Below are 19,177 nucleotides of genomic sequence, written 5' to 3' on the forward strand. Positions count from 1 at the left end.
TACTGTACTGATAAATAAATGTATAGGTCACTTTAGATTAAGTGTCTGCCAAACGAATACACGTAAATGTATAAAAAACGACCAATAAGAAAAGAGTCAATAGAGATTAGCTATAGAGAAACTTTTAAGCAAAGGTTTTGCCATTCTGACCCAGGTCTCATCTCACCTGACCCAAATGATCATTGAAAAAAGCTAAATGATCCTTCCAGCCTGACCTAGAATTTTAGGAACACATGAACGCACTTCAATACAGGGGAAGAAACAAGAGGGTAATTACTCAACCCAGACTAAACAGCACACAGCCATTTATGAGCCAACAAGAGGCTTGGATGGGAAGTTCTGGGTCCCTATGTAGCGCACACTCAAGGGGAGGTGACTCTCCGGGAAGGCTGAAGAAGCAATTGGACATGCAAGTGAAAGTGGACCATCAGGGACACAAATGATGGAGGCGTGGAAGAGGGTGAATGCCTGCTGCAAAAAGTGACCAATCGGAGGGCAGGGAAAGGAAGTGAATGGGTTCATGGAGGTAAGAGGGGCTCAGAGGAAGGGGAACTTCTGAAGGGCACATACAAACACAAAACAACCCCCCTAAAGTCTCAAAAGACACATCAAACAGAGGGGCGGCGGGGTCTTACAGCCAGCTCAGCAGGGATGGAGTGTTTGTAAAGGAGAGAGAGAGGGGGGGGGGGGGGGTGTTTGCCATGAGTCATTCTAATGCTGTGGCATGCACTTTCACTTTTGATGGTCTCAATGTGTGCAGTACACTTTTATAAATGACGATCAGCATTTTTCACGTACTGGGCACTTAACATGCGAAACACCTCTTAATGAAGGGCTTCCATTATCTTTACTGTATGATTGCAAATCATGAACATCTAATTTTTCTAAATGATAAAATACAAGTTAAATTGACTGCCAAAACATTTGTCTATTTTTGCATTTGTTGGAGTAAAAATGAAAACAAACTGAAGAAAATGAAAAGTTTGGTTCCAAACGTGATAAACGCCATTTTTAAAAATGAAAAAATAGTTACCACCAAAATCAGTATTGTATCAAGTCAGTATTAAAAGTGCAGTGTGTATATTTTAAGAGGATCTATTGACAGAAATGCAGTATAATATAGATCACTATGTTTTCACTGGTATAGAACGGACCTTACATAATAAACCGCTGTTTTTATTACATTAGAATGAGACAGTTTTATCTACATACACGGCGGAACCCTTTACAATGAAGTCGCCATTTTGCACCACCATGTTTCTACAGTAGCCCTAAAGTTTTGTCACTACATTGTCTCAGATGATGTCATGTTTGTCCTGTGGTGTCTACCGTAGCTTCTATATGCTTCGAAAGGGAAGGGTCAGCGGCGGGACTTGGTTTCAGTGCACCACCTCACCACCAGATGCCGCTAAAATCTACACACTGTACCTTTAAAAAGTATATTTCTTAATTTTACGCAAAATCCGGTATCTGCCGTGTTGTCATCTTTTCTCCCCTTTTTCTTAAAACACAATAAACGCCAGTCTTCTCTGCAGAATGCAACAAATCCGCTCAACAAATCACATCCCCCGCTAGCTCAACTTAGCACAAAGACTGGAAGTGAATGGCTCCAGCTAGCAAACTGCTACCAATAAGTGACAAAAAACAGTATACATACTGGGAACTATATTCTCAGAAGGCGAAGCACTGCTACTTGGGCGGAGTGATTAGCTTGCAGCACCCGAGAAGCCCCCTGGTGAGGAGCAAAGAGTTCGGTCAGAGTTGTGCAAATCACTCCGCCCAAGTAGCAGTGATTCGCCTTCTGAGCAATATAGTTCCCAGTATATATACTGTTAAAAGATGGCTGTGTCTCATATGACCATGTTATTTGTACATGGTGTGACTATACAAATCACAACATATAAATAGGAAAATGTTCGCGTTATTTTGTCAATTATTGGGAGCAGTTTGCTAGCCTGGCTCCGCCCTCCTACGTTCTTTCGCTTAATTTTCATTTCGCTTCAGTACAACGTCTGGGACTGCTCTGTAGAGTTTCGTTTTCTCCGGCAAAAATCTGCAAGTCCAATCAGCGAACAGCGGGGAGTGGCTAAGAACGCAGACGTTGAGGTCGTGCGCCAGACTGAGTGACATACGTTACGACCAAATGTTAGCGATTGGTTATGGCAGATTCAGAGTGACTCTGGGCAGATCCAATAGTTTTAAACTTCAACAGAGGACCCTCCTCAGCGGAAGTAACGCTTTGCAATGGAGCGTGGCCAGACCCTCTGTACAAATGAAATGAATGTACGAGAGTCTGGTTGCACCAGGCTAGCAGTTTGCTAGCTGGAGCCATTCACTTCTAGTCTTTGTGCTAAGCTAAGCTAGCGGGGCTGCGTCAGACAGAGTTACAGCACGCACGGAGATGCGAAAGGTATGTATGGACTTATCTAACTCTGGGGGATACAGTGAATAAGCTTGATTCAATAGATTTATAGCATTTTGAAAAAAAAAACTTGTCATGGATTTATTGCATTTTGCAAAAAAATAATCAGTTTTTATATTAAATCTTTGAAAATCAAATTATAGATTTGAATTTTTAATGTTATTATAACCTTAATGCTAAGTGAACGTTAGTAATAGAAAATAGTGGTTTTCATCTTGTCACTTTCTTGGTATAGAAAACAAGTTTTTGCCGAAATTAGTCAAAATGGATTTATTGCGTTTTGGAACCAAACTCTTCAATTATATACTGTAAATTTGTTGTTTCAGCTTGATAACATGCATCAGGTGTCCATGCAGCAAATTCTTCCACTCTTAAGATAATCTAAACCGTATCCATAGTATAACTACAGTATTACGAAATCCAGTAAAAGACTGTACAACAGTGGAGCATCATGGAAAAAAAAGAGGAAGGTTTGACCATAAAAGGGAGAACAGAAGAACAGGTGGAACACAGAGGAAGGATTGACTGTGAGAGAGGGTAAGAGGTTAGTGAAGTGATTCATTTGTATTACTGCGGCTGCCCTATGGGCAAAGACGAAACGGCAAATTATTTCTGAAACAAACTGGAGGATCATCAGAGCTATTACCTGCTCTGGCCAAAGGCACAACTGGTGTGTGTGTGTGTGTGTGCTTGAGAAATTGAGAGGAGCACAATCTCTTTCTGCCTCAAAAGAGCAAAGATAGATTGAGAGAGTGAGGAAACAATAGATTAGAGATGAAGGAATGTCACAAATATATAGATACAGATGTAGATATACAGTACTGCGCAAAATAGGGCACCATGTTACCATTAGATTTGTTGTTTTTGCAATTGTATAGTGATCATATATATAATTATTAGAATACAACCAGAAAATACATGAAATGTGTATGTAGTATTAAAAACAGTATAAGGTATAAGCTGAAGTGTCAAGTATTTAGGGTAAACTCCCTTCCACTTGAGCAATAGCTGGCAGCTGCAGGATCTCTTAAAGGTGCAGCGTGTATTTTTTAGAAGGATCTCTTGACAGAAATGCAAAATAATTTATAAAACTATATTATCAGGGGTGTATAAAGCCTTGCATAATGAACTGTTATGTGTTTATTACCTTAGAATGAGATGTTTTTATCTACACACACAGAGGGTCCTCTTACATGGAAGCCGCCATTTTTTTGCCGCCATGTTTCTACAGAAGCCCCTAACGGACAAACTTTTTTACTAAGTTGTCTCCGTCGATAACATGTTTTTCCGGTGGCGGCTACTGTAGCTTCTCTATGTGTTTCAAAAGCAAGAGGTGAGCAGTGGACTGAGCCGTTGTTTGCAATTCGCAACCTCACCACTAGATGCCGCAAAAATGTACACACTGCACCTTTAAACCAAAATAAAATGAAATCCTAATTTCTAATTAAAATCGAATGACTTGAAGACTTCAGTCTCCTTAAAAAAAGCACAAAATGTGTTTTGTGCCAAGAGAGGTCACACTAAATACTGACTGATGCCTGAAGACGATATTTAGTTCTGAAAATTGTTTCGTTTTTCATTTTGTATATTTACTGTATTTTCTGTTTGTATCTTAAAAAAGAGTGAAAAATAAATATGGATGGACATTAACACTTTGCTAAAACAACAAAGCTGGTGATGGTGGCCAAAGACTGTATATTTAAATAAAAATTCCACTTTCATAAAATAAATCTGATAATTTACTCACCCCATGTCATCCAAAATGTTGATGTCTTTCCCTGTTCAGTCGAGAAGAAATTAAGTTTCTTGTGGAAAACATTCCAGGATTTTTCTCCATATAGTGGACCTCAACGGTTTTCAGTTTCAATGCAGCTTCAAAGGGCTCCAAACGATCCCAAACGAGGTACTAGGGTCCTGACTAGCGAAACGACCGTCATTTTCGCCAAAAAACAAACAAAAATATGTACTTTTAAACCATAACTTCTCGTCTTGCACTAGCCGTGTGACGCTTAAGCATGACCTTACGTATTACGTAATCACGTCGAAGTCACGCATGACGTATTTTACAAGTGTGGAGAAAGAGGACCATTCAGACATTGTTGTATGTGGAATGATACTAATTTATGTCTTTGTGTCAATTTATTGTTTAAAATGGTTCGCAAGTGTGCGTTTCACATATGTAATGCGTTACCTTTCGACATGATTACGTAATACATAAGGTCGCGCTGGCGTGTCACAAGATGAGAAGTTGTGGTTTAAACGTACATTTATTTATTTCTTGGGTGAAAATGACGATCGTTTCCTTAGATAAGACCCTTATGGCTCGGTTGGGATCGTTTAGAGTCCTTTAAAATTGCATTGAAACAGTTGAGGTCCACTTAAGTCCTGGAATGCTTTCCTCAAAAACATTTCTTCTTGACTAAACAAAGAAAGACCCATCTTGGGATGACATGGGGGTGATTAAATGATCAGGATTTTTATGAAAGTGGAGAAATATTGTAATTGTAGTATATTGTAATATTGGCCATTTAAGTTAAATGAATAATAAAGTTAGCATCTGAGCAGTATTAAAGGAATACATTTGTCATTTGGACCCAATTAACAAGTACTTTAGCTTTATTGATGGGGCTACATAATACAAATACAGGTAGGAAAACATTGCTTTATTCCACATACAGCTGTGAAATAAGCGGGGGCTCGTCCGGGATAACAAAATATAACTGGAACAATACACATTTGCATCTGTGCTGGGAAAGTTATTCACCTGCGTACTGTACATGCTTGTTGTCTGTACAAATCGTCCCGTCTCACCAACGGCTGAAAAAATTATCTCAGCATTGTGTCACACGGGTGCCAGACAATTAGAGCAAACACGACAAAACACACAACTGCCAATTTCTAATTTAGGCCCTAAACACTCTCAGATGAGCCAACCTCTCTCTCCCTCTCTCCGTCTCGCTCAGCAAGATTTATGGCCACACAAGAATTCATGACAGAACTGTGTAAATCTATCATAAATCTATCAATCTGCTTAATAGATTACCTAGAGAGCTCCTTCATCGATCTACGCTACTCAATAATTAAAAAAATGTTTATAATTAGAACTGCTGGAAACAGATTATTCCTACAGCAGGTGAATCGCATTAAGTTCTCCATGCATGTCAACGACATACAGAGCTAAAATTCTAATAGGTAGAGGAAATGAAAACTGATGGTTTTATGTCAGCGAGAGAGAGAATATAACTGATACCAAAATATAACAATTACTATAAACACACTTACTGATGCTAAGAAGAAGATGCTACAGAACATATGCTTTACATCATGTTTACAATAATATCACTTGTGTTAATAAAGTATATAAAAAATGGCCTTGACTTTACCCTATAGTGTAAGCGCTATATGCATTTACACCTAATGTCACATGTGTTTAGCTCATAGGAATGCACATGACTCGTGTTGGTGTTTAATTTGGTCATCTGGGCTGTAAATGAGGTCAGAAAACATTGAGACTGTCACCCTCACTCAGCTGTTAGTTTTCACTTCCGTGATGAGTTAAATCAATCTTGCCTGACTACACGACAGTAAAATGAGCTCTATTACTCATCTCACTGATGTCAAACCACATATATAATTGACAGACCAAAATGTCCCATTTATACCAGTGTGCGAATGACCAACACGAACCTAAAACAACTCGAGGTGCGACTGCTGTAATTTCACTGACCATTCAGTACTAAACACAAAAACTTTATTTGTATTTGAATGCTGAGCAACACAATTGAACTGCGTATTTCTGCTCTTAAAGACTTTTTTAAAAAGTATAAATCTTGCCCGAAAAGGCAAATGGGATATAGTTTGAGTAACATGGATTTCTATCTACCAGGATGGCACGGGGTGGCAACTGCCACCCTAAGAAAAAGCTGTGCCACCCAATGGGCAACCCTTGGACTGGTAGCCTATCCTAATGTATAAAATATATACATTTAATCAGTTTCTATGACCGTTTTACAGCAGCGACGCTTCAATGTGATGAGATAAAAAGACCACACTGGAAAAAATGACTTTCTTACATAGCATTTTTGTCTTGTTTTCAGTAAAATATCTAAAATAAAAAGTTATTTTCTTGATGAGCAAAATGACCTAGGAAAAAAAGTCTAGTTTTTAGACAAAAAGTATAAAATTTAAGCGAATTTGTGCTTGAATTAAATGTTTATGAAAAACGTAAACTTATTTCAAGAATTTTTTTTCTTATTCCATTGGCAGATTTTTTTGCTTGTTTTAAGCACTAATTTACTTAAAGTTTATATTTTTATATATTTTTTGTCTAAACACTATTTTCCTAGGTAATTTTGCCCATCAAGAAAATATATCATAATTTAAGAATTTTTAGATATTTTTACTGAAAAAAATGTTGAACATTTTTCTTAAAACACTAAATTCAAGAATAATTTGCTTACACCATTGGCAGATTTTTTTTGCTTGTTTTATGCACAAAATCACTTATTTTCTTGGGTCGTTTTGCTCATCAAGAAAAAGCATCTTAATTAAAGAATTTTTTGATATTTTTACTGAAAACAAGACAACAATACTAAGAATTTAGTGGGTACACAATTGCAGTGTGTAAATTTAAGTGATATTGTGCATAAAACAAGCAAAAAAATCTGCCAAAATCTACCCTAACCCAATATACCTTACCATCTAATTTAATGTATCTGTCTTTCCAATACAGCTATCAAGTTTAGGTAAGTCAATCACACATTAGTCTTTATTTCGTTTTTATAGACCAATACAAAAATGTGCCCCCCAGTGTATACTCCAAATATGTAAATAATCTCTTGAATCCACGAGAACCACGCAAGGATGCTCACCAGTGTTGGCACCCTTCAAAGTTCTCATGCCACCCCCTTGCCGCCTCACAAATAATTTTCTAGATCCGCTTCGATGGATAATAACAAAATTTTCATTTTTGGGTGATTTCAACAAAATCGAATAAATCTTAAACGTGCAGTGTGTAGATTTTAGCGGCATCTAGCAGTAAGATCGTGAATTGCAACCACCATTCACTGAAATGCATAGAGGAGCTACGGTAGCTGCCACAGGACGAACACGTTGTTGTTTAAGACAAAATACAGTATTGACAAAACGCGCTCTGTAGAGCAGTTTGTCTGTTTAGGGCTACTGTACAAACATGGCGGAACAAAATGGCGACTTCCATGTAAGGGGACCCCTGGTGTATTCTCATTCTTGGGTAATAAACACATAACAATACATTAAGTAAGGTCTTTATACACCACGAATAATATCGTTATGCATATAATATAGCATTTCTGTCATTAGATCATTCTAAATGTTACACACTGTACCTTTAATCAAGCCTAATCAATTAACGTTAGGAATTATTGTCATATTGTGTTAAAAATAAACAAATGCTGCAGTAGATGTGGAATCTCTACACATGACGTGTTTCACCATCTTTGGCTCAGGAAAATCAGTTATGACGGTAATGAGATTTTCAGTTTAGTCCAAAACGGGTGAGAGAATGAGCGAGCGAGCGCGAGAGAGAACAGGAGAAATGGAGAACGCCGTGGACCATCAGAATCTCCTGACAATGAAAAACATTCTCTCCTCCGGCAGTGAGCCGCTTCTGACGACTGAAGTGTGAGGAGATATCAGCATCAATAATCTTTCATCAAGTCAAAAGCACTCGGCTGCAGCCCGCCAACCACTCGATAGATAACTGGGAGACGCTACTCGGCGGTGAGTGAGAGAAGAAAGGGCGAGAGACAGGCAGAGAGAGAGAGAGAAGCTGCGACACCGCGGGTGGTGAGTAGATCGAAAGGGTTATCTCCTTTTACATGCTATCTCCTGCACGCACACTTTTGTAGGGCGGTTGTTACATCTTTATTTGTGCGCTCCATTCAAGGAAATCCTTTCAAAGCAGCAGGGCACGTCACTGACTTAATATCGTAAACAGATGTTGTAGTATTCAAACAAAGGTCAATGAATGCACATGCTTTTTTGATGGTACACTACTATGGTATTCCAGCCTAATACGTGGAGCATATAAGTAACAATGGGTAATCTAAAAGTAACTTATCAAAAAGTAACACACAGTAGTGGCCAAAAGTGTGCAATATTTGCTAAAATATGATAAGTATGATACAAAACACTAAACTCGGTTATGGTATTTATTTCAGGGAATATTGATTTTATTCTAATATACAAAAAATGCATCGAAAAAACACACATACATTGACTACAATTCGTTTAGGAAGCATCCATTTACCTGGGTTTTGGATCAATAAGCTTTGCACGTGTGTGTTGTGTTTTGCCACCTTAATTTCTTCTTAAACTTGAGCTTCAGTTTACACTCCAAACACAACAACATAACATGCACGCAAATTTCTAGGGATGCAAAACGATTAATCACGACTAATCGTTTGCAGAATAAAAGTTTTAAATAAATATATGTGTGTGTATTGTGTATAATAATTATTTATATATAAATACATACACATGCATGTATAATTTTAAGAAAAAAATTATATTTATATATTAAGTATTAATAATTATATATAATATAAATTATATATAAATATACAAATGTATATTCACTTGTAAATATTTCTTAAACGTATACTTGCATCTGTATGTATTTATATATACATAATTATTATAATAAATAGTACACACATAAATTTATTTAATTAAAACTTTTATTCTGCAAACGATTAGTCGCGATTAATCGTTTTGCATAGAAATTTGGGTGCATGTTATATAGTTGTGTTTGGATTGTAAACTGAAGCTCAAGTTCAAGAAGAAGACACACATATATACTACACACATACAGTCACTACACATATATATCACGTAAACAAAAACTTTTAATCTGCAAACAATTAGTCACGATTATTCGTTTTGCATAGCTAGAAATTTGTGTGCATGTTATGTAGTTGTGTTTGGAGTGTAAACTGAAGCTCAAGTTCAAGAAGACACATATATACTACACATATTCAGTCACTACATATATATATATATCACTTAAACAAAAACTTTTATTCTGCAAACAATTAGTCGTGATTAATCGTTTTGCATAGCTAGAAATTTGTGTGCAGGTTTAACAGTACATTTGTGAAAAGGGACACCAATTTTATAACAAGTTGGACATCTTGTTTGGCCACTACTGTATAAGTAACTAAGCATAATGTATAAGCAACTTTAAGAAAAGCCACGTTTGCCTTGCAAATCAACTTTATTTATTAAGCTTATTGGCCAAAAGTCTATATTTTTACTCAACTATTTTATAAATACATCTCCAGTCTTGTCAAATGTTAAAGGTGTACCATACTGTTCAGCAGCTACTACCAGCATTACAATAAATCCTCCATTGTGATGTATCAGAACAAAGTGCAGGCCTCAAGATGTCAAGATGTCTGACTGGATTTATACCCTCAAGGAATGACAGATACCCCCACATCAAGTGATAGATAGCTGTCGGAGCCATTGAAAGCCCTCAATTCAGCCCCAGGGGGAGTGGTTTGGGACTGTAATGGTGTCTTTAATTGGCACCAAAAACAGCCTCTTCTCCAGGTCATTAGACAGATTGAGAATGTGGACTCGTGTGTTGAGTTTAAAGGGGGGGACACCTCGAGACATCGCCTGGAACCGGAGCAGGTGAGCAGCTACAGACAAAGGTCTATAGATCCTGTTTACTACAGACATTATCTCCTGAAACATTTCTCATCTTCCTCAAAGAGCACTAATGGACCAATGATCGGGTGAGGAATTTGTCACATTGAGGTCCATTGATCATTCTACTGACACTGGATATAGCGCCTGCTTGGATTTTCTGGCCTTATCTAACCTGAACAAAGAGTCCAATGTAACCTCGAAAGATCAACAAAGCCAATGTGATTTACATATGATTGTATAGCTTTCTTTAGACAAAAACTCATTCAAAGAATCTGCTTGAAGAATACAAACATTACAACAATTACATTAGCTTTGGAAGCAGCCATATTGGATTTAATACATTTATCCAATCCAAATTGTCCTCTTGTATGAAAGAAATAGTTGGAAACACAAAATGAATCAGTCAGAGAAACCTCATCATCACATCTACAAGACCTGATCTCAGTTGATTTTGTGATTAGCCTCACCTCGTGCTGTCGACCCCAGGTTTGGTGTAGCCCTCCACACAACCTTCCCATACACTGTTTGCCATGGCGTTACCAATGGCCGTCATCACCATGCTGAGCTCTACAGGCCAGTCATCTAAATCCAGAGACCGTACACGGGAAAGATGGGTTCCCAGGTTCCTGTGCATCCCGGAGCACTCGATGCAGATAAGAGCGCCGAGATTCAAACTGGCCCAATCCGGATCTGAGTGTTAAATACAATACAATTCCAGTTTACCTTATTCAAATTTTACATTTACATCTTTGTTTTATCCATACATTTTATTTGGGTATACATACATTTGTGTGTTCCTTGGGAATCAAACCCATGATCTTTCAAGTACTAATGCTTTACCAGTTAAGCTACAGAAACACTTGATAGAAGGTTGTGATTAGGGTTGCCAAATTCTGGGAATTTTTAAGGTTGGAAACTTTCCATGAGAATTAACGGAAATATATGGGAATTGATAGGAATAAACTGGGAATTTGAACAAACTGCAGAGTTGCCTATAAAAGGAAACTTTTTAGGATTTTTAGATCAAATAAATCCACGTCTTGATGAGCGCAAGCATCAGAATTCTTTAAAATGTGCATTACCTTGCATGCACGTCTGTTCAAATAAAATGTTTATTTATGTTTGTATAGACCTTTTGCATGGCGGAGTCCACGATGTTTGAACAATTAGTTGGAAAAGGAGACGGGCCGACTACCAAAACACACTTATAGCCAATCAAATCAAATCAAATGCCGGGTTGCGTATGTGTGGGGCGGGTCTATTAACAGAAGGTCCAGATTCTATTGGGGTAGGGGCGTGTTTGTTTGGGTGATTTCCAATATCAACATTGGCTTTCAAACATAGTGGACTCCGCCTTTAATAACACTTTACATCATGTGTGTGTGTGTGTGCGCGCGCCATATTTATTAAGTATGTAAACATCATTATGAAAAATTATGAAATATTTGATAAATTGTGATATTATTGATATTATGAACTCATTCAAATCTTTAATCTTTATAAATTAATATAGTGCTGGGCAAAGATTAATCGCGATCAATCGCACACAAAACAAAAGTGATTTCTGGCACAATACACGAGTATGCGCTGCGTGTAACCACACTGTATAAATAAATACACACACATTCATTTATGTATTTAAGAAACATTTACATGTTTATATATATTTATTTAGATTTTTATATATTCTATATTAAAAATAAATGAAAAAGAATTATATATAAGCAAAACAATTCTGAAATGAATATATGAATGTGTGTGTGTGGTTAAATATACACAATTATTAGACACAGTACACGCACATATATTATGCAAAAAATCACTTTTATTTTGTATGCGATTAATCGCGATTAATCTTTGCCCAGCACTAATAAATTATAAACGTAACATGATAAAAACGCTTTAAGAAACAGGGATCAGACTTTGACAGAACACCAGACAACTTCTCTAATTATTTTCTATTCTAATTATTAAAAGATTTCCAAATGATTTCATCACTCCAGTCTTTCCCATTAAGGGCTTATTGCAACCATAAACACCTACGTTTATCTTCAAATGGTGTCTTTGACAACAGTATGCTATAAAAATGATATATTGTTCGTTTCACTCGTGTCGAATTCATGTCCACTGTTTTTCTGCCACCACATTGCGGGCGCAGCTTGCAGTGACGTAACTGTGACGTCTACTCGCAAAAGGTCTATATGATATAGTTTATATAAATTCCTGTAAATTCCTCTTAAGTTTCTAATTTGGAATAATTCCAAAATTTCAATTCCCATGAAAGTTTCCGGAAATTTAGTTGTGATACAAAGTCTAATATGCCAATCAATGTGTTGTCATGGGTAATTTTTTTAAGCAAAAAACAACTTGCTTCATAGTACCAAACTATTTCTATCATCCGTTTTATAGTTTATGCAGCTTATAACATAATATATTGTAAATAATTTATATAGTTTTTGCACACCAAAAAGTCGCTTTACTTACTTGGGGCATCACAGTCGGCACAGAAGCTGTTTCCCCTCACGTTCCTGATGGACTGGATGGTTAATGCATCACTCTGGCTTCCCATTCGAGACTAAAAATGAGTCATAAAACTTACAAAAATCACACTACAGAAAGAGCAGAACTGTATTTTTAAGTAGCTATGGCTTCTTTAAGACCTATACTTTTCCCAAGGTGCATTGCTTCTGTCTTCCAACAGCAATGGCAAACACAGAATCACAAACACAGAAGATTAAATGTCAGAGATTTAGCCGCATGACGAGAGGTGTTTTGAAGTGACCGCATTTTGATTATAATACGAGGAATAATTCCCACATTAGATGTGTGTGGTGGACCTGTTATTATTTTACCTTGTTTTTACTGCTCTCACAGGATTGAAGACTGGCAAATATCTGGCTTTCGATGGCTTGCACCCAGAGTTCTCGTTCTTCATACGTGGATGCCTCAAAGTGCCACATTTGACCGGTCAGGGAAACGATAATGAATTCGAAAGACTCCTCTTGTTCTGTAACGCACAATGGGTGACATGTTAAAATACACAATCATACTGTGCATTATTTGTTTGTCTACACCGAGTGAAAATCAGCCAATCAGAACATACATGTATATGATTTTTAATATACAGCTATGTAAATCCCAGTTTGGACTAATGAGATCTCGCAGTGGGCGGGGCTTCTCAGCTCATAGCCGCACAAATAGAAACCAAATGAAGATTTATACAGTATAAAGGAATCCTATCGCCAAGCTTCATTCATCTCATCACAGGGTTGAAAATGCAAATGACCAAAATGTGAGGTGCATTATGGGTATCTGCGATTAGTGTCAGTTGCTGTTGTTCATCAGCATCGTAAAATCCGAGTGATTAAAAAGGTAAATACATCCATTAGAGTATTTATCTCATTACCAGTGACGACTCATTATTATTTCAGCTGCCTAAATAGAATATAATGTGGGTTAATCACGCCGGTCACAGTAATTTCCACACGGCAAAGAGCGCGAGAGCACGAGCAACATTCCTGCGGAGCTCAAATGAGGGGCGAGAGGTGAAAAACAGACCATCATTTCTGTAATTTACTCAACATTCGTTTCAGAAGCATGATTACTTTGATATGTGTTCGATGATGATTACACACAAGAGTATTATGGGCCATAACAGTGATCATGAAGTTCACATGTTTAATTGATGCATTTGGATTTTTTTGAAAAAAAAAATAATTGCAAAATAACCCCATCTATTTAAACCCACTGTGAATGATAATTTTTCTTAATCTCGCTTTTAATCATTTATATTCAAGAGCAGTAGTAGGGCATTTGCTAAATGCAAGCATGTAAGTAAATAAATGAATACATTAGGCGAGAAAAGGTTTATTATTCTTCACATATTGTTATATAAATTATATCCGTAAATATGAGGAGCTCAGATGCAAAGCCACTAAACGTCATCTTCGACAAAAATTTGATAATGGTATTAACCGAATGCTCTCAGAAAATAATATATGTTCATCAAAAACCTTCACTTAAAATCTGTTTATAGTGGCAATGAAACGGAAGTAGCGACTGTCTTGTTTTCCCCGTGGTGACGTATATATCCGAGTAAAACGGCTTTTGAAATGAATAAAGGTAGGGCTGGACTTGAATTCGTCCATTGAGAATTGATCGGATCCTTTGAAATTGGGTCATGTTGCTAATCGCGACAATCTTTTCCTGAACCCACCTGCCATAAAATGTCACCTGAAAGAGATAATTTCGATTTTGCGTTTTGCATTTAAGATTATGAGGCCACGTGAATTTTTTAAAAAAATAATGAAGCTCACAGATACGTTTTTTTTTGTAAAAATACTACAATATTCCAAAACACATGACAGTTTTTCATTTCAATTTCATTTCGACTTTAATCCCAGAAATACGGTATTCAGAAATACTGATTATTTGGCAAAATCCATTAAACGCCACACTGATTTTTCAGCAAAGTCCTCTAGGTGCACAAAAGATGAATTTAATGAATTACGGCGTGAGTACATCAGATTTAAATTAAATGATAAAAAAGCTCATTTACAAGAAAACATATCAGACGTTCTTAATCTGAACTCATACATATATTCACTGTGATTTTGCTGTATAAGGGTTTTACCTTATTACTAAATCTAAAACTAAATGGGAAAAGATTAATCGCGATTAATCGCATACAAAATAAAAGTTATTTTTTGCATAATATATGTGTGTGTACTGTGTGTAATTATTGTGTATATTTAACCACACACACATACATATATTCATGTCAGATTTTTTTATTTATATATCAAATTTTTATTTATTTATATATAATATAATATAGAATATATAAAAATATAAATAAATATATATACACATGTAAATGTTTCTTAAATACATACATGAATGTGTGTGTATTTATATGTACATAATAATTACACACAGCACACACTCATATATTACTCCAAAAATCACATTTATTTTGTATGCGATTAATCGCGATTAAACTTTTCCCAGCCCTAGTAAAATAATCACTTATAATCACCTTTATATAAGTGTATCTCGTAGTATATATATATATATATATATATATATATATATATATATATATATATATATATATATATATATATATATATATATATATATATAGCTCAAAGCATAACTCCATATACCTCCAAAGCTTCAAATTAAAAACCTAAATTTTGGCAAGTAGGGTTTAAGGGTTGTGTTTCATTACAGATACATAAATATATAGATCTCTGCCTACATTCGGCTTGAATCAATAATCCCACATGATGACTGGGAACCGGTCCGCTCAACACATGCACATCATTGTAAAAGAGTCTGGTTGACTCGGGCACATGGCCTCCAGCTAACGGCAACAATCCAATTAGGTTGACACTCTCCTCAATTATCCGATTTATTCATGGGACTTGACTCCAGGTCAGAGATCAATACAGAGCCAGGAGCTTTGCGTCTAAATCAAGGACTAAAAGGTGAAGGTCTGCCACCCCTGTCGCTTTCTCTGCTTTGTTTACATTTCACGCCTGTTTTTGTTGGAAATGAACCTCGAACGAAAGACTTCTGGTTTCACTGCACTATATGCGACGAGTAACACATTGCCCAACGGTCTCAAGAGACAAAATCAAAGTTCATTCGAATACGGTAATACGTCTAAAGATTTTAAAGGGCTTTGCATAAATAAAAAAAATAATTGCAATTATAACATTCTCTGTGTTAGAATGCAATGTATTTTAATAGATTTTACATGTGAAAATAGCTCGCATTTGGAAAACATTTTGGCTGTCATAATACTGTAGTTTCTCCCCTGTCTGCTATTATGAACAGCAACATAATTATCTGGCATTACTCTGTCCAATGATTATACACCTCTGCATCTGAACACAGACAATTATTCTGTTGGCTGGCCATCTGATAAATTAGCCATTATAACAGGTAATTTCAATATGAAAATACAACAGATATGTTTCTGATGTCAGCAGCTTGGAAAGTAGGCTAGCACAGAAAATAACCGAAGCAAGCCGAATTGCTTAGCAGCAGACAAAGTAACAAATCTTTTAGGATGTATCTCCTGTATCTTAGTTGATAAAGCATTGCGTGAGTAGCGCAAAAAGTCATAGGTTCGATTCCCAGGGAGCACACTGCACGTACCGACCCATACAATGTATTGTTGGCTATTGCTACAAATATACATGTGTGACTTATGACTGGTTTTCTGGTCCAGGGTCACATTTTATAACAGTGTGGGTGTGTCCAGACGTCTCACTGGTAATGAAGGTCTCAAATGTAGTGCACCTAATTTTAAGAAAGGTAGAAAAGCACTTACACTAAAAACTACCAATAGACTATAAGGTCTGTTAATATAAAAGGTGCAATAAATGGCATTAACACAAACTCCCAATCAGCAACTAGTGCAGAGGAATTAGCAGTAATGAGAATAAAGAGAGTCCAGGTTCAGCTTGACTAAATCCAGTTAAAATCCAATCTGAGAGACTCGTGGCAAAGAGGGCAGATACAACTTACCTTAATTAATATGCTACAATAAAAAGACCGGTAATGGGAAGAGTCGATCTGTCTCCGTATGGCCACTGAAAATTTCCATCATGCCTCTTAATGTAACGCATTTACACAAATCGATGTAGCCTGAGGTTGCCTGTATTCAAACGTACGTCCAAATAATTTAGTCCGAAACTTTGTCGACCATAAATGTCAAAGTTCAGCCTCGACTTTTTGTGTGTAAATGTATGAATCATGGTGGATGCAAACGAAATAAAGTTTGCATGATAAATGTTGACTGTACAACAATAATGAAGATAAAATTTATGATAATGCATTGATTACAAATCTAATGTGCCTTTTTGTGCCAAAAAGGTTGGTTGTTGGGTTGGTTAAAATTAAGGCTGTCAAAAGATTCATCGTGATTAATTGCTTCCAAAATTAAAGTTAAGGTTTGCATAAATAAAAACAATAGTTTGTAATGCACTTAAAGTTGCTTTGGATAAAAGCATCTGCAAATTTCTTAAATGTAAAAATACACTTTACATACTCTAAGGTACGCTTTCAAAAATGTTGGGTTGGTTAAAATTAAGGCTGTCAAAAGATTCATCGTGATTAATTGCTTCCAAAATTAAAGTTAAGGTTTGCATAAATAAAAACAATAGTTTGTAATGCACTTAAAGTTGCTTTGGATAAAAGCATCTGCAAATTTCTTAAATGTAAAAATACACTTTACATACTCTAAGGTACGCTTTCAAAAATGTTGGGTTGGTTAAAATCAAGGCTGTCAAAAAATTAATCGCGATTAATCGCTTCAAAAATTAAAGCTTATGTTTGCATAAATAAAAACAGTACTGTGTAAAGCACTGTAAGATGCTTTGGATAAACAGCAAAATGCTTAAATGTAAAATGACACTTTTCATATCCGAAGGTACACTTTCAAAACTGTTGGGTTGGTTAAAATTAAAGCTGTCAAAAGATTAATCGCGATTAATCGCTTCCAAAATTAAAGTTTAGGTTTGCATAAATAAAAACAATAGTTTGTAATGCACTAAAAGTTGCTTTGGATAAAAGCGTCTGCAAATTGCTTAAATGTAAAAATAAACTTTACATACTCCAAGGTACGCTTTCAAAAATGTTGGATTGGTTAAAATCAAGGCTGTCAAAAGATTAATCACGATTAATCGCTTCCAAAATTAAAGTTTGTGTTTGCATAAATAAAAACAATAGTTTGTAATGCACTGTAAGTTGCTTTGGATAAAAGCGTCTGCAAAATGCTTCAATGTAAAATTACACTTTCATACACGAAGGTATGCTTTCAAAAATGTTGGATTGGTTAAAAATAAGGCTCTCAAAAGATTAATCACGATGTATCGCTTCCAAAATTAAAGTTTGTGTTTGCATAAATAAAAACAATAGTTTGTAATGCACTGTAAGTTGCTTTGGATAAAAGCGTCTGCAAAATGCTTCAATGTAAAATTAAACTTTCATACACGAAGGTATGCTTTCAAAAATGTTGGATTGGTTAAAAATAAGGCTCTCAAAAGATTAATCACGATGTATCGCTTCCAAAATTAAAGTTTGTGTTTGCATAAATAAAAACAATAGTTTGTAATGCACTGTAAAATGCTTTGGATAAACCCTCTGCAAAATGCTTAAATGTAAAATGACACTTTTCATACTCAAAGGTACGCTTTCAAAAATGTTGGGTTGGTTAAAATTAAGGTTGTCAAAAGATTATTGCGATTAATCGCTTCCAAAATTAAAGTTTGTGTTTGCATAAATAAAAACAATAGTTTGTAATGCACAAGTTGCTTTGTATATATACATAATAATTACACACAGTTCACACATATAAATTATACAAAAAAAACACTTATTTTGTATGCGATTAATCACGATTAATCATGATTAATCTTTTGACAGCCCTAGTTAAAATAGGGACAAACCCAACCGTTAGTTTAAATAAACCTAGAAAATGTCAATTTTCGACCCAACCATGGTTGGAAACAACCCAACAGTTTTTCTGTTCGGCTATTAAATCCGATTAATTAAAACGAATAATACAGTTCTTGGTCACATAAAGACTAGAGGCATTTAATAGGAAAGTAAATCGGGTCAAGCTTCAGGTTTTTAAGTGAAAATCTATTCTGGCAGAAAGCAGCAGAGCCGTGATTAAAGATGGAGAGAACCAAAACCCCAACATTTGTTTTAGTGAATCACATCTAATCGAACCAAAGACTTCTACTCCAAACGCCCTGTGGGTCAGTACCACATCTGGACCTGACAGTTTGACCCTATTGCTATTCTGTCAGAGCGTGTGGCCGCACGACGCCAAATCCATCAAATCGGCGCAGGGCCGCAAGGGGTCCGAGCGAAGGTGTGTGTGTGGCGTTTTACAAACCCATAAAGGTGATAAGCACAGTCTTGACTCCAACACAGGCGTGGCGGTACGCAGAACAGGTCGGTTCTATAGAGTTGCAAGCTGGTGTCTAAGAATTAACAGGCAGCTGGGAGGAACCAGACCTGCCTGTGCCATCTGTAAAT

General features: G+C 36.2%; 1 protein-coding gene across 2 annotated transcripts in view; it reads right to left on the reverse strand.

The window, feature by feature from the left end:
- agap3 (ArfGAP with GTPase domain, ankyrin repeat and PH domain 3) overlaps positions 1 to 19,177 on the reverse strand; it is a 226,151-nt gene that overhangs the window by 15,185 nt on the left and 191,789 nt on the right. For both annotated transcript variants that reach the window (XM_055182407.2, XM_055182406.2), the window contains exons 14-16: positions 12,970 to 13,124; positions 12,602 to 12,692; positions 10,585 to 10,807 (exon numbers count right to left, since the gene is read on the reverse strand). In XM_055182407.2, the coding sequence (XP_055038382.2) occupies positions 10,585 to 10,807; positions 12,602 to 12,692; positions 12,970 to 13,124 (469 nt within the window). The remainder of the gene's footprint in view (positions 1 to 10,584; positions 10,808 to 12,601; positions 12,693 to 12,969; positions 13,125 to 19,177) is intronic.

The sequence above is a fragment of the Misgurnus anguillicaudatus genome, chromosome 25, assembly GCF_027580225.2.
Source record: "Misgurnus anguillicaudatus chromosome 25, ASM2758022v2, whole genome shotgun sequence".
NCBI lineage: Eukaryota > Metazoa > Chordata > Actinopteri > Cypriniformes > Cobitidae > Misgurnus > Misgurnus anguillicaudatus.